This window comes from Aphis gossypii, unplaced genomic scaffold, assembly GCF_020184175.1.
Source record: "Aphis gossypii isolate Hap1 unplaced genomic scaffold, ASM2018417v2 Contig00069, whole genome shotgun sequence".
NCBI lineage: Eukaryota > Metazoa > Arthropoda > Insecta > Hemiptera > Aphididae > Aphis > Aphis gossypii.
In genome coordinates this window covers 262-18,229 of record NW_026083001.1, presented here as the reverse complement: position 1 = coordinate 18,229, position 17,968 = coordinate 262, and the positions used below count along the sequence as shown (strand labels likewise).

Sequence of the window (17,968 nt, the reverse complement as noted above, 5' to 3'; positions counted from 1 at the left end):
ATGCGACTAAAAAACATCAGAACACGAAAACCGTACAAAAACGGTACGTAAGAAAAAACAATAATAGTAATACAAAAAAAAGGGCGTTGGCCGCAGAGTAACAACAATAATGATAATAATTAACAAGAGACAAAAAAAATAATACGAAAATATGATAATAAACATATGCGGAAAAGGCCGACCAATAATTTAAATAATATAATAGGAAAACAAAGAGAATAAATATATAGATAGTATAATAATATTAAGATAATTGACAATTAACACGTAGAGGACGGAGTGGAGTACAGGGGAGACGGGAGAGATAAAGACGGTTATCGTTGTCCAGAGTAGCGGTCCGATTTGTTCGGCGCGAACAATTGGTCTTCTGAATATTTTTCAAACACATTTTCAATAACTTCTGAAACAAAAAAGCAGATTTGTGTTAAATTTTGTTCACTATAGCTTATATATCAAAAAGCTAAAACCTTTTTCAGTGGAGTGTTCTTTAGAATTCAAACTATTCCAAGGTGATTCTAAAATTTCAAAAGTTGTACTTGAAGTATTTTCACTGCAATGAACAATGTTTGATATTGAACTACATGCAATGTTGTCTATAGAGCTGTCCTCTAAAAAGTTATTAAATATATAACATTAATTTAACTATTTTAGTAAAAAAAAATAGGCAATAATACCTGGTAAATCTGTTTTCTTAAAAAAAATGATTAATTTTTGCAGATTTCATGATAACATTTTTAAGCTTTTCTCTTTTTTCTTTAGATTTTTTTCGATTAGCAGCACCACTGAGTCTATTTTTTCCCGTCATTCTACAGTTTATAAAGCTAAATAGCGCATTGAAAGTAGTATAAAAAATATATCGCTTGTACTTTGTAGTCTACAAGCATTCGTGCAAAACTATATTATACTATGCTTATGCTTATAAATAGAATACAAACCTCTTTTGAATGTATGTTGTCAGTTTGTCACAGCTCACAAAAAGTCACTGGTCACTATTTAAATAAATAATTACGAAAATGTTAAATAATTAATTTTCTGTAGTATTAGTGTGACCACATAATACATATCCGTCACAAAATAAATATATTACCACAGATTACAGAATAACGATTGATCTATAGATTTATAATATTGATAATATTGTACAGTTAACAAAGCAAACCACGCGGGCAACGGTGATAACAAAAGAAATCACTTTGACTGTTGTACCGTGGTTCAGAATTCCCAAACGACAAATCAGATTTCATGACCATCGACAGACTATCGACAGTGCTCGACCGTTACCTAACCGTTTTGTGTGTGTGTGTGTGTGTGTGTGTGTGTGTGTGTGTGTGTGTGTGTGTGTGTGTGTGTGTGTGGGTTTGTATAGCGTATCTTATGACATCCACAATCGAGATACAAGCCGGCATTATGACTTCCGAGTGTCATAGTGACCTCCGTAACCCGGAGGCCACAAGAGTTGATGCCATTTTCTTAATCGAAACAAATTTTTAACCAATAAAATGTCTTTCGAAGGACGAAATCCATAAGGTCCAAAATCACACTGTTGTGTGTAACGCCGGTGTGTTAAATAGTACCAATTTTTGACTATAGGCGGCGCAAAACTTTGAGATTTACACAGGTTTATGATGTTTGACCATGCTAAAAAAGTATAAGCGCTATTAAAGCATCCAAATGAATATTATTTAATATTTTACACGTCTACGTCAGGGGACGTTACTATTGACTCCAAAAATATTACAACATTAAAATACATAAAAATCAGTTTATATGGTAACAATATTTTCTAAACGTAAGAAATCACCAAACACCTATTAAACCATACATCAACAATATTAAAACATATTGAAAATTATTAAAATATTATAGAACTATTTAGGTACCTTCTGAATTCCATGAATTACATACCTACAGTTGATTTTGTTAATTATATAATAAGATAACTTGTAAGGGTATGAATAAGGAACTTATAAAACTGTGAAATTCTTAATTCTAATTAAATTCAATATAATATTTCCGTAATCCGTTCAGAGTGTTCAGACTATGATATTTAATATTTTAGAAAAATCATCCAACTAATAGTCCATACAATAAATACAATCAATACAATACAGTCCATGTGATATCTGACTAGAACGAAGAAGTTTGCACCTTAATGACTTTCTAAATTACACACCTACATTATTATGTTATGAATAGATTTTAAAATAATCATATATGAAGCCCGGAATTTATAAGGTATATAATATTCAAAGTGTGTAAATATTGCAAGAACATATTCTAATCAACGAAGCTGTATGGCATCTGACTAGGACGAGGAATTTTGCACCTTTATGATTTCCTTCTTTCTACACCAACGTATGATGTTACCTATGAATTAATTTTAAAATAATTGTATTTTAAGCCCGGAGGTCATAGGGTACATTAGATTCAAAGTGTGTAAATCTCGTGAAAATAACATATATACCGACGTGTCTCTGTGACATCTGACTAAGACGAGGATGGTTGCACCTTTATGACTTCCTTCTCAAACACCTACTTTATTATGTTATGAATTGATATTAAAATAAACGTATTTTAAGCCCGGAGTTCATAAGGTACATCTCAGTGACATCTGACTAGGACGAGGAATTTCACATCTTTATGACTTCCTTCTTTACATACCTACGTATGATGTTACCTATGAATTAATTCTAAAATAATTGTATTTTCAGCCCGGAGTTCATAAGGTACATTACATTCAAAGTGTGTAAATCTTATTAAAATAACATATATACCGACGTGTCTCTGTGACATCTGACAACGTGTCTCTGTGACATCTGACTAGGACGAGGAATTTTCACCTATACGACTTCCTTCTCAAACACCTACTTTATTATATTATGAATTGATATTAAAATAAACGTATTTTAGGCCGGAGTTCATAAGGTACATTAGATTCAAAGTGTGTAAATCTCGTGAAAATAACATATATACCGACGTGTCTCTGTGACATCTGACTAGGATGAGGAATTTTGCACCTTTATGACTTCCTTCTTTCTACACCAACGTATGATGTTACCTATGAATTAGTTCTAAAATAATTGTATTTTAAGCCCGGAGGTCATAAAGTACATTAGATTCAAAGTGTGTAAATCTTGTTAAAATAACATATATACCGACGTGTCTCTGTGACATCTGACTAGGACGAGGATGGTTGCACCTTAATGACTTCCTTCTCAAATACCTACTTTATTATGTTATGAATTGATATTAAAATAAACGTATATTAAGTCCGGAATAAATTCATAAGGTACATTAGATTCAAAGTGTTTAAATCTTGTTAAAATAACATATATTATATACTGACGTATCTGATGTCAACATTTTTTGAAATATGAAATTTTTGAAAATTTCGAAATATGAAAAATCTCGTTTACGAGCTGTTTTCCAGAAAACACGCGAGAGATAGGACAAAAGTCGTAAGACATTATATTTATCCCTTTAACGAGCTACATAATATGTATATTTTTGATTTTTTGAAAAATAGTAAAAACGAAAAAAAAGTTCAAAAAGATAATTCGTTAAATCGTTAGACGGGGGTATACCATAAAGAAACGTATGCGCACACGAAAAAACAAGCGATTCGATTTTCGACTATTTTTGCACCCTGATTACACGGTAAATAATAATCCTACGCATTTTGACCATAGAACCTTTATAACTCGTCTTGGTATTTATGAGTCAGTACTCGAATTTCGAAAAGATTGAACAAATTCTCAAGTTCAAAAAGTTCGGAAAATATGTAAAATCCACAGATATATTTTACTAATACTATTAGTATATTATATCTGTGGTAAAATCTAAGTGCCAAAAAAGAAAAAAAAAATCATAACTCCCCAACGAAGCGTCCGATTCCCTCGGTTTTGATACCGTTCGATTTTTGACAAAAATGTCTAAACGATACGTAGAAAAAACTGCTCTAATAACCTAAAATTTAAGTTTTCCGTGGCTATAAAGTCCAAAAACCACAAAATCTTAACTCTAACGCCAAAAAGAGGGGTAAAAAAGGCTCCTACAGTGTCGACACAAGACTCTGATTTTTATCACCAACCAACAAACAGCTGAACTTGCGAATTTCAGAAACGTGGTACAAAAACTAAACATTTTTCAAAATATCCATGGGGGGGGCACAAGTAGCCATCGACCACCGAAAAGCTTTATGTAAAATGACTTAAAACAAAACTTTTCGTGAAGAAACTATGCCCCTACATCGAAACCCGGCCGAGTAACACTCGACTAAAAAACTCAAATTTCGGAATTCCAAGGCCCCAAAGTGGGGTAAAAACGACGCTTACGGTCTACAGGCTTACAGAAGACATCACTTTTGATTAGCGTCTTCCAAAATACTAGAATCTTGAGTTTCCGACACGTCGAACGACTACTAAGGTTTTTGAAAAATATATTTGGTTGGGTTCGAAGGTACCCCAACTACAGGGAACTTTTTGAAGGGGCCTAACCATTGTCTAGGGACGTAACTTTTAGAGCTTAAGAGACAATAGTTTTTTGTACGAATTTTTCAAAACTATAATATATCATATCATTGCCGCATAATGCCGGAAAATTTGGGTTTGAGTATTTGACACGGGTAATCGTCTTGATATCGCTAACTATCTTCAAATCGGAGCTGAAAACGAGGTATTTAGGTTTTTGTAAATAAAACTATTTTTTATTGGTTTTAAGTGTTTTGACCACTTCCAGTTCTGTACATATTATATGTTCAATAACTTAAAGTTTTAATCATTTTTTCATACAATTAATAATTACAATAAGTACTTATATAAATAGAAAAATAAATATTATTTTACCTTTCAAAATTAAAAATTATAGTAAAAATATTTGAATTTATTCAATAAAATTAGTTTGATTTGATTTTCATTATAGAATATAGTGAAAAAATGTTAATAAGATATTGTCCGCAGAACTTAACCATTTAAACGTATTTACCTATATAATTATAGTGACCTAACTTTACTAATTACTATTATATGTTATAAATACTGATTAAAAAAAAAAATCAAAATATATTATTGGTTTTCTTTTTTCAATTGGTAAATTCTTGATTCTTAATTTATTTTTCTGTAACTGCAAGCTGTTTGTACACGTCATTAATTGTTATTTGTTTAACAAAAATTATTATTATTTATGTAAACTGAAACGGGAGGGGCGGCAGAATTTGATTACACGGGGCGGCTAAATCTTAAATGCGGCCATGGACATACTTTTAAGTAATTTTTCTGGATCAACCGACATCATGGGCTCTTAAAGATCTATTAATCGCATGAAAACAAACTATTTTGATTTATCTGCTTTAAAACATTACGTTACATCGTAAAACGCGAAACGTTTTAAATTCAATGTGTGTAAATGATAACGTATAAAGATAAATAACCAATAATCTATTTTTAGCGAAAATGTAAATGCACGATCGATATGATGTTACCAATTATAGTAATATAGGTTGTTAATGACTTTTCAATCATATTGTATTGCAATAAAATAATAATTATTAACTTGGAAATGGACAATGGTAAATTGTAAATATCGTCGAAGACGATCTTGTAATGTACTAAATATAGCTACGAACACGATATAATAAATGTCGATATAAAATTATCGTACTTTACGTCCGGAGTTCATAAAGTACATTAGATTCATTGTGTGTAAATATTGCAAGAAAATATTCTAACCAACGAAGCTGTGTGACATCTGACTAGGACGAGGAAGTTTGCACCTTTATAACTTCCACTTTTACATACTGTGTGTAAATCTTGATGGTTGGGGGGAGCGAATATTTCGTTTTCGATCCTATAATAATTTATAGTATACATAATATCGATTATGCTTATTTATTATAATATTAAATGAAATGCTTGTATGATAGTATTAAGTTGGTGGGGGTCGTCGGGTTCATTGGCTTAATTTTTTATCAAGCGACGTTTTACCAAATAAATTTTTTTTTTTTGTGTATTTTTATAATATTTTATCGGCCTATATCATTTCGATAGTCTAGACTTTGTCAATCGTCTCACTTGTTTGTCGTCCGCTGTTCGTAATTATTATGTCTGCCGGTGATGATTTAATTGGTTACGATTTAATTTTTTTGGTCACTGTTTTCTGTTTATATTAACTGTTTACCCGTGTTGTGTTAATGTTTAATTCCAGTATACATTTTTTTTCTATATATTATACTTATCAATTAATATATTGAGTTACTTATATTTAATATTTTAATGTTGTTGTACTAATTTTCACGATTAAAATGAAAACCAGAACCAAGAAAAGTGCTGTTATTGACGGTAAGTGTTTTAGTACTTAATTATTTAGTAATTCGGTGTTTAAAAATGTATTTTTGGTACAGAAGTTTATTAGTTAATATAAGTGTTTAAAGTTTAGATGTGAGGTGTTAAATTAATAATTATTGGACCATTAATAGTTCACTACTCAGTACTCCGCACATCTTAACTATAAATACTTATAAAATTATAACTATTAAGTATAACTACGTGTTAAAAATCTGATGTATATGAATAGTATATCGGAATACTCCGAATAATATTTTGTTTAGGAATATTAAATTAAAAATGTATGTTGTTGTTATTCAAAACATTTAAAAATTTAAAAATGACAACTATCTATAAATAATATACCGATTTTTTTCAAACATTTACGTTTGTAATGACTCAAAATTATGTAAAAGAAATAATTTAAAAAAAAAGAATGGTTCACTAATATGTGATTTATATTGCTATCAAAGTAATTTTTTTTTCTTATAGTAATAATATAGGTATTATAATAAGTAGATTACCCAGTAAGTTGAATTAATCTTCGCCAAAAATAATGCTTTTAAAAATGTTATTGTATATTATGTATAAACTATAAATTATAATACTATTCTCTAAATATGTCAAGTACCCCGAATAATATATTTTTATTAGAATAAAATAGGTAACTAAAATATCTTCGTTTAAATATGTAATTTCGTTCAATTTTAAGTTTTAACATAAATTATTTAAAAAAAATTTTTGTACATTTTATAGAAAAATGTTCAACCCTTGGCTATAAAAATTGAACATTTGACATTTTATAACTTTAACGAGCTTTTTAAGTATTAAATAATTTGCAAATTGTTGTGATTTTGATGAATTTTTTCATCATTTTAACTTTAAATGCTTATCAAACAAAATCATGTATACCTATTATGTATCTTTAATATTTATTGAACTGGTATTATAACAACTTATTAGGAATCTTAAATTACATTTTCAAGCTTTTTGAAACAAAATGTATTTAATTACCAACCTATATTGGCTATAGTTATAGGAAAAAAATAAAAAATAGGTCGAAATTATCTCATGCATATAAATTTCTCAAAAAGAGTCATCTATTTTTGAAATGGTATCATTGTATGGGAAAATGTCATATTAGTGAACATTTAAAGTATCTATACGGTTATTATTTTTGGGTTACACCAAAAACACAATATCGATATTGTAAAAAACTGGTTTTGCGTAGAAATTCCATTTTCTTTATTATTTTTTAGATTCTGAACAGAGTGATGAATGTATTGTTTTTACAACGATGTGTGTTTTTTTATTTTTGTGTCTGTCATCACGTTTTGGAGTAGTAATAATGCTTCGATTTTTGACTTCAGGCCCTCTTTGAAAATGAAAATTCATCTAGTTAGTATTTTGGGGGTCGAAAGTAAAAAATTTCCAGTAATTTTCACAAGCATCGGGAAAATCCCTGAAAAAATAACGGAAAATCGGAAATTTTTACGCATAGCCATTTTTCGACATAATCGATTTTTTAATTTTGTTGTAACTCAAAAACCAATCATTGTAAATACTTAAAATTTTCACCAAATGTTTATATTAGCGTTATCTGCTTACGATTAAGTTTTCAAAATATTTTGACTTTTTTTAGGCTACTCATAAACAATTGAAATTTTCGACTTTTTAAAGTTTTTTTTTAAAATGCCGATAAAAAAAATTTGGCTTTCCAAAAAATCTTTAAAATTTAATACAAGGTTTATTATAAGTTGTACTTATCGTAGTAAAAAAAAATCATAAAAAAATTTTATGAGCGTATGAAATTTAATTTTTTACGAAATCGCGTAAAATAACGATACATTACAATTTAAATATAGGTAATAATATAATATATTTAACTAATTATCATTGACTGACAAATTATTTCCGGTCAGAATCGTTTTTCGTATACAATGATACCTGCCCTGTCATTGCATTCAAATTTAACACATCCATTATAGTGACCAGTGATCTACTCTCCATCTCTACTACACAGCAGAGCGATACTCAGTACCCACTTTCCCACTTTTTTTTTTTTTGTTACTAGGAATTTTCATTGATCCACTCACCCCCAAAGTACCAAATATATCTCTAATTTATTATAAAAAACTACTCTTTAATCTCAATGTTAATAATCCAATCACTTTAACTGCAAAAGGTTGTGAAATACACATAAAAACAGTAAGTTATACTAAAAAGAGACACTTTGTAAAATCGTAAGGTATATCCAAAATATTTTTGGCGAAACTAACTGTAAATTGTATCAAAAAAAAACTTTTAAAACAATCCTCCCTTGGAAATTTTTTTTTTTTTATTTTTGTTCTGATGGTCCATTTAATTATTTCCCTTCTATAAAAATAAATTTACTTGCCCTTATAGTTTATACTGACCTACTAGGTACCTAATTTATGACATATAAATGTAAAATACAAGTTAATGTAATAATGTACCTTTTAATCTTTAATAATTAGTTTAATGTTCCAACAAACTCTTATTTTAATTGAAAAAGCAAACACTAACACTAACATTTAAAAAAAAAAAATTAATATACGTAATATAAATATGTAATAAAAGATACTAATAGACAAGTCTTTAGAAATTAATATGTGTACATCTTATTAAATAGAATGGAGTGCTGTACAGTTCGTTGAATATAACATACTATACATGTGTCAATCTAAAGATTTAGATAAGAATGTTAAAATTGGTCAATCCTGTATGGTTAAATGGAAAGACAGAAGGAAGTATCTTGCCAAAGTGCTAAAAAAAGGAAGTATGTTTTTGATTTTCATATTAATAATAATAATTTTACAACTCCTTTTAGCCTTTAGGGAATATAAAATCACGATTTATTTTTTAAATCCACCAATTCATTTTATATAATATTTTATATCATGACATTCAATTTTATCTCACCATATATTCTCTATCTTGAACTTGAATACAATTTTCAAAAATTATTTATTATTATTTTATTAATTATTTATTTTTATGTTATAATAATATTATCTATGTCGTTGTTATAAGTATGAAACACACACCTATGTTAAAAAAAAAAAAATTACACTTGTTATAATTAAAAATATAATATTATAAAAAAAAAAAATTTTGAATTTATATAATATTATTATATTAAATTTCATAAAGGAATATCAGCTATATGTAAAATTAAATAATAGTTTTTTTAGCTACTTAAATTCCTTACTCTCAACACAAGCTTTCGGCTTATTGAGAGCAGGTATCAACTTATAATCCATGTAATTTCTATTGTATTTATTATATAAATATAGTTGAAATAAGAATATATTAAATAAATAAATTTAAAAAAAGGTGTAGGTATAATGTATATTTGACAGTGAAAATATTAATAGAATAAAAAATAAAACTGTGATTAAAATTGTATAATCAACTACTTATGTTCCTAGTAAATAATAATTATAATAAATACTGCCTGATTGCTTTAAAAAAATACCCATTAGATAGGTCCATATACTTAAAATATTTATAAAACGTTTATTAATAAATACAGTTATTATGATTATAATTTTACATTATAGGAAAATCTGTGACTGAAACATTTTTGCAACATCAAATGAAAAATACCATAAATTCAAAAACAGTAGAAAGTGTTTCCAAAGGTATACTATACAAGGTTTTTTTTAAAAACTATTTTCCACCTAGTCTATCTATCAAATAAACTAAATTCTAGATACAGATTTATATTGTTTGTTACTCATTATATTTAAAATATATTATAGGTTTATTATAAACTATTAAACTTAATAACTTTCTAAAATATCTGTTGAATAAATTTATTTTTTTAGAAATTAGTAAAACTATAACAAGCAGTGAATGTGTGATAGTTACAGAAGATAAAACTCCTCCTGCCAACATAACATTACCAACTATTAATAATGCATTTGAATTTAGTAATGAAATTGACAATGATGATTCTCCTGTTGCTAAAATGTCTGATTTGACTAATACTGCACTTATTTCTGAAGGTATGTATTTTAATATATGATTGTTTAAATATTTGTCTATTTTTACCTGCACTTGCATACTTTAAATATATTTTGTAGAATAGGTAATAACATTGATTATAAATAATTTATAATCAATGGTAATAATTAACAATGAATAATTGTCGCATATGGATAATAAAATCTGTTGATATTTTTATTTTTTAGAAAGTTTTGACCATTTAATTAAAAATATAAGTATAATAGTTTCTGATGAGAATCCTCCTATAGCCAGTATAGTAACGTTGATTAACGAATTTAAAATAAATAGTGAAATTGGCAATGATGAGTCTTCTGTTCATGAAATGTTTGATTTGATTAATGTGCCTTTTTCAGAAGGTATTAAATAGATAGTTGTTTATAATTTTGCTATTTGTACCTGTAGACATTAGCATATTTGAAATTTAATTTTGAGAATAACAATTAACTATGAATACTTATATGTATTTATTAGATATTATTTTATGTATATTGAAATTAGATGATTTTTTTTTTAGAAATTTGCGAACATATAATCAACAATAAAAGTGTGATAGTTTCTGATGAAAATATTCCAGACAGTTTATCTACATTAATTAACAAATTTGATATAAATAATGATGAGTCTTCTGTTACTGAATATTCGATTTGGCTAATGTACCTTTTTCTGAAGGTACCTATATAATACATGGTTATTTAACATTTTTTCTATTTGTAGCTGTAGTCTGTAGATATTTGCATACCTACTTGAAATATATTTTGCAGTGTATGACCTAACTGTATTTATGAAAGTATTACATACTCTTATATGTACATTAAAATCTGTTATTGTTTTTTAGAAACTTGTGAACATTTAATTAACAGTAAAAATATAATTCTTTCTGATGAGAAAACTCATACAACCAGTACATTACCAATAATTAATTCATTTGAAGTAAATAATGCAATGGACAATGATAATTCTACTAAAACGTCTGATTTAGTTAACGCACCTCTTTCTGAAGGTATAAAATACATTGTTGTTTAAATATTTTTTAATTTGTACCTCCACATGCAAATTTTAAATGTATTTTGAAGAATAAGTAACAATTAACAATGAATACTTTTATGTGTTTATTAGATATTCTTTTATGTGTATATTAAAATCTTTTGATATTTTTATTTTTTAGATACTTTTGATCGTTTGGTTAACAGTTAAGATATTAACGTTTGTAGTCAGAAAATTCCTCCAGCCAGTACATTACCGATTAATATTGAAATTGACAATGATGATTCTCCTGTTGCTAAAACATCTGATTTGACTAATACACCTATTTCTGAAGGTATAAAACAAATTCTTGTTTAAATATTTTTTTATTTGTACCTGCACTTGCAAATTTTAAATGTATTTTGAAGAAAAAGTAACAATTAACAATGAAAACTTTTATGTGTTTATTAGATATTCTTTTATTTATATATTAAAATCGTTTGATATTTTTATTTTTTAGATACTTTTGATCGTTTGGTTAACAGTAAAGATATTAACGTTTGTAGTCAGAAAATTCCTCCAGCCAGTACATTACCGATTAATATTGAAATTGACAATGATGATTCCCCTGTTGCTAAAACATCTGATTTGACTAATACACCTATTTCTGAAGGTATAAAACAAATTCTTGTTTAAATATTTTTTTATTTGTACCTGCACTTGCAAATTTTAAATGTATTTTGAAGAATAAGTAAAAATTTATAATGAATACTTTAATGTCTTTATTAGATATTCTTTTATGTATCTATATTAAAATCTATTAATATTTTTGAACATTTAGTTAACAGTAAACAGTAAATATATGAACAAATGGACAATATATAAAGTTAATTTAGAGTTTAACTATATTAACGTATTTAATAAAATAAATATTCGTTCAAAAAACTATGATAAATAACAGTGTTATTTTATTTTTAGAAAAAGAACATGTTAAGATGTCAGTGATTTCTAAACAATCATCTAGATCTGCAAAGAGATACCACGGTCTACAAGTATCTAAAAATTCAGACATAACTGACACACACGATATTCCTCAATATGAAGAATTATCTTCTGATGAATTCTACAGTAGCCCTGGATATATACCACATTTTGAAAATAATATTGATTCTGAATTTGAAGTAAGTGACATTGATGATTTAACTCAAACTTCCTTTCAATTGAACACCGAACAAAGTGATAAAATTGAAAATAATGAGACATTATTAAATGTTCAACGTGCAAAAAAACAACCTAAAAACCAGAATAAGTTAGTAAGAGATAAAAGGGTATACTGTCTATACTGCGAACTTCTTGTTTCAAATTTTCCTCGGCACTTAGAACGCCAACATGCTCTAGAAGAAGATGTAAGATCATTTATTACCCAACCAAAAAAATCTCAAGAGAGATTAAAATGTCTAGAGCTAATTAAAAATAAGGGCAATCTTTACTATAACAGAAAGGTTTTGGAACAAAAACAAGGATCTATTATTGTTGGCAGACGCCCAAAATCCCATGATAAAGTTGACACAAATGATTACTTACCCTGTAAGCACTGTTTTAAATTTTTCAAAAAAAAGAAACTCTATCGTCATGCAAACAGGTGTATATTTCAAGAATCACAATGTTCAGAAACTGCAGGTCTACCCAAGAAAAGAAATAAAATAATGCAAAGTGCAATGTTATTGCAAACCACTAATGATTTTACAAAATTGCACGAAGAAGTATTTGGTAGCATGAAATCTGATGAAGTATCATTTGTAGCTCAAAATGATAACCTTATATGCTCATTTGGCGCTAGGCTTTTACAAAATCACCGACAACATCATTTAGTGGGTTATATTTCACAACGGATGAGACAGTTGAGTAAATTTTTAACAGTCTTAAGATCAATGGTGCCAGATTTGACTGATTTCAAGGATTTTTTTGAGCCCAAACATTATAAAACTAGTAGATGCAGCAAACCAACTAAGTGGATACGATGAAGAAAAAAATACATATTTATATCCATCAGTAGCAATGAAAATTGGACATTCAATACTTCAATGTGCAGACATTTTAGAGAGCCAGATAATTATTGAAGATTCAAATCAAGAATAATTACAAAAAGTTAAACATTTTTATCAAATTTTTCAAAAGGAATGGAAGTATTCTGTGTCATCTAATGCCGGACAAGATTTGAACAAAAAAAAGTTTAATAAATCAGTCACACTTTCAGATGCTAAAGATATAACTATTCTACATACATTTATTTGCAATCAACTATCTACTGGAGTTAATTTAATAAAAAATGGAGAAATAAATCAAAATACTTACAAAATGGTATGTCAAGCATTACTTACAAAGATTATTTTATTAAACCGACGTAGATCTGGAGAAGTTCAAAGAATTAAATTACATGATTATTTAAACCGCAGTAAAACAAAAATGCAAGAAGAAATCCATAAATCTTTAACAGACGTAGAAGCTAAGCTATCCGAATATTTTGTCAGGTTTGTAATCCGTGGCAAAAGAGGTAGAGGTGTTCCAGTGTTATTGACATCAGATATGAAGGAATCCTTGGATCTCTTGATTCAAATAAGAAACGAATGCAATATTTTGGAATCAAATGAACATATTTTTGCCATACCATTTACCGTAGTAGGAGTTTATCATGGATCAGACTGCTTACAAAAAGCTGCAATTGAATGTAAAGCATCTTCACCAGACCTTTTAACATCTACTAAATTAAGGAAGCACATTGCAACTATGTCTCAACTATTAAATCTTACGTCAAACGATAAGGAACAACTGGCTAATTTTATGGGTCATGATTTAGCTATACACAATGACTATTATAAGCTACCAGATGAAACTTTACAAATTAGTCGAATCAGCAAAATATTATTAGCAATGGAATCTGGAAATGTGCATGAACTACGAGGGAAAACATTAGAGGAATTTGATGAATATATGATGCCTAATGATACAGAAGATGAGGATGAAAAAGATGATAGTGGTAGGTATTAGTGTATAGCACTATATTATTATATATTAATTAAATTAATATCATTTATATTATAAATTATAATATATTATGTATAATAAATAATATTTCAATTGTTTGAATTGTTCACAGAAGGAAACAACGATGATTCAATTTCCAAAGAAAGGATTTTGACTAAAAAATGTGACAATGAGTCTTATTATGTACCACCTAAAACAGTTAAAGACACAAAACAGGGGAAAAAGTTAATTAAAAGGCCTGCAAATTCAAATGGTAGCGTATTTATTTTGGATACAATAACTGTCATAAATATATAGTTAATTTAATATATTTGTAATGTTTACAGGAATATGTAATAAAGAATCATGTGATAGTGATGATTCATTTGAACCAGACAATAAAAAGATAAGAGTGGTAACTAAGTCTACTAGAAATGATTATGTTAAGTGGAGTAATTCAGAAATTAATGCTATCAAACGTGCAATGGGAAAATTTATAGCATTACATAAGATACCATAGCAACATGACTGCTTATTGGCAATAAAAAATGAACCTGCTCTAAAAAAAAGAAGTTGGAAGAAAATTAAATTCCAGGTTGCAAATCTCATAAAAAAATCAATTAAACAATAATATATTTAAAAAAAAAAATAAAAAATAATAGGTGAATCAATAATGTTATACAACTACCTACTTTTGTAAAGAATAAAAATCTAAAAAATGTAATAGTAATAATATATCTAGGTATACTAAAATATAATTATTATAAATTGTATTATTAAAGAAAAAAGAACTAAGTGAAAGAATTAATCAATTAATTGTTATTATTATTCTTGACTCTTTTACACAGGTATTTATACAACATTTCTTTGGAGGTTACTAGGTTCCTAACTACCTTAGATAATTGGAGTTCATAAGGGCGGATGTCTTTAATGTACCATTTTGTGTGTTGGTTTTATTTATTGAAAAATGAAATTAAAGTACAGGTCTACTTTCTATATTTTTTTCTTTGTATTATGGTATTAGAATTTTAGTTCTAAGTTGATTTTATAGGGTGGATGTTCACAAGATACCCTATACCGGTATGTGTGTGTGTGTGTGTGTGTGTGTGTGTGTGTGTGTGTGTGTGTGTGTGTGTGTGTGTGTTTTGTAAAGAAGTTTCACTTCAAAAATTTTAGATCATTAATTAATGTTGAAAATATAAAAAAATTAGCCGCCCTCTCATATTCAGCCGCCCGGGGCAACAGTACCCTGTAGCTCCCCCCTAAATACGGCCCTAGGAAAAAGCACAATCAATGGAATTGTAAAAACAACGTGTAAAATATTATGGTCAGTGCTATTAGAAGATGAAATGCCAAAACCTACAAAAGAAACCTGGTTACAAATATCAGATTTATTTTATAAAAAAAACCAATTTTCCGAATTGTCTTGGTGCTATAGATGGCAAGCACATCAGGTGCAAAAATCCAAACCACGCTGGTTCGCTGTATTTTAACTATAAAAAATATTTTTCTATTGTGTTGATGGCTGTGGTAGATGCCAATTTAAATTTTATTTCGATTGATGTTGGTGCCTATGGAAGGGAGGCTGATCCAACTGTGTTTCGGGAAAGTGTATTTGGAAAAAAATTATACTCAAATTTACTTGAAATTCCAGAACCCAGAGCATTGCCATCTTCCGAAAATAATATACAACCCTTTGTATTCGTTGCTGATGAAGCTTTTGGCCTTCATACAAACGTAATGCGACCTTTTCCAGGTCGTGGTCTTAATGAAACTAGGCGTGTATTTAATTACCGACTATCGAGAGCGAGGAGAACAGTCGAATGTGCGTTCGGGGTACTTACAAATAAATGGCGAGTATTACATACTGCCATTTTGGTTGAACCAGAATTTTGTGACGATATTGTGAAGGCATGCTGCATTCTCCATAATTTCGTAAGAAAAAGAGATGGGTGTAATTACGAGGAGACTGAAGAGAATTTCAATGTTCAATTAAATGATTTGCAGTTTCATGGGAGAAATGTTACTTCTGGAGGCATAGAAACAAGATAGAAACAAGAGACAACTATGCTAACTATTTTGTTACCGAAGGGGCGGTACCATTTCAATACAAATAATTTTATTGAAATATTTTTATTTATATTACATTAAATTAAATCTGATTTATTATATAAATATTATAGATTGTAGTATATTCATATAATTTAGTACTTACCTTTTTCTTCTTTTTCCTTTTCATCGAGATTCCCCCATTCAGGATACAAACTTTCTGCTTCTTTGTGCCAACACGATCTTTTTAAATCCCTATCATTATATGAAGGGGAACTCATGTCCCAGAGACATGGAAAGTTTTGAATCTCCAAAATCATTTTTTCCGTATCAAACATAATATAATTTATTGATATTAAATATATATATATATAGTATATTAAAAATATATTTTACACGGCTTTTAATTAAAATTCAAAATAATTTAGTAAAATAAAATAAATTTATTAAAATTTAAAAATAATTAATAATATAGGTATATTTTTCAATTTCGGTCACCGATAATCCGCGCAAGTGTGATCGGACAAACTGAATTGCATGTGTTGTGCTTTACATCTCGAAACGCATCCGGACAGTTGGGCCGCAACACGTTGCGGTCGCTTCCAGACGGTTTTTAATCGGTTCCGCAAATCGGTCTAGTCTGGCCCCGATAACGCGTTTTATATTTAAACCTATTTTATTTTGAGTGTTGCGGTTTAATTACCGATCGTCTCCGGTTAGTCGGCAACCGACAAAACGCATAGTGTGATCCTAGCCTTAACGTATAGGCAGGGTAGGCACGTGCCTAGGGCTAGATAAAAGTGGCCATGAGAGGGGTTATTTTTTTAGATTCTGAACGGAGTGATGAATGTATTATTTTACAATGATGTATGTTTTTTTTTTTTTGTGTCTGTGTACAGCATAACTAGTCGAAATATATAATATATATATATATATAATAGTGATCCACACGGCACCTAATGTACAGCAGATCGGTACCCACTTGCCGACTTTTTTTATAGTGGCACTGTGTCAGTTTAACCGGGCGTTTGTGGCAAATGTCTTAAAATGTATTAATCTTAAATATGGTTTTTGATTACGTCTGCAGCAGTGCAGCAGTTTTGATAATTGATACAGTTAATGATAATTGATAATTTTAAATATTTTTGGATGTATCCTTATGTTTAATCAAAAAAATTAATGTCGATTTGTTAAAAAATTATTTACGATCTACTATGTCTGGCTATAAAATAATGTTTGCCTAGGGCTACAGTCGATCTTAATCTGGCACTGTATATACACTTTATACCTACATAAAAAAAAGTTAACCTGTATTTTTCCTATTAAATAAGTATTTTGAATTTAAAATTATTTTTAGAGCGCTGAACATGAAGTGTTAAATGGCCGAAGAATAGTTGACATTAGCCACCTTTTTAAATCAATTGCATCAGTTTGTCATACACCATTTGATTGTTCATTTAAAAATTTAATTTTTTCTCATAAAATTCGTAAGGGATTTTTTTCTGAATTCCACTTTAATTGTTCTATGTGTCTTAAAAAGGAAATTATTTATTCTGAACCACAAATTTTAAATGAAAAAT

At 28.4% G+C, this 17,968-nt stretch overlaps 1 protein-coding gene across 1 annotated transcript; it reads left to right on the top strand.

Annotated features, from left to right (window-relative positions):
- The first annotated feature begins 15,683 nt into the window (after nt 1–15,683).
- LOC126553119 (uncharacterized) lies at nt 15,684–16,391 on the top strand. The gene has a single exon (XM_050208299.1). It carries the CDS (start codon nt 15,684–15,686, stop codon nt 16,389–16,391), a length of 708 nt encoding a protein of 235 aa, XP_050064256.1.
- Nucleotides 16,392–17,968: the final 1,577 nt, after the last annotated feature.

What these genes read in the sequence shown, in the direction of transcription:
- LOC126553119 (XM_050208299.1), top strand. Translation starts at nt 15,684, where the DNA reads ATGAAATGCCAAAACCTACAAAAGAAACCTGGTTACAAATATCAGATT.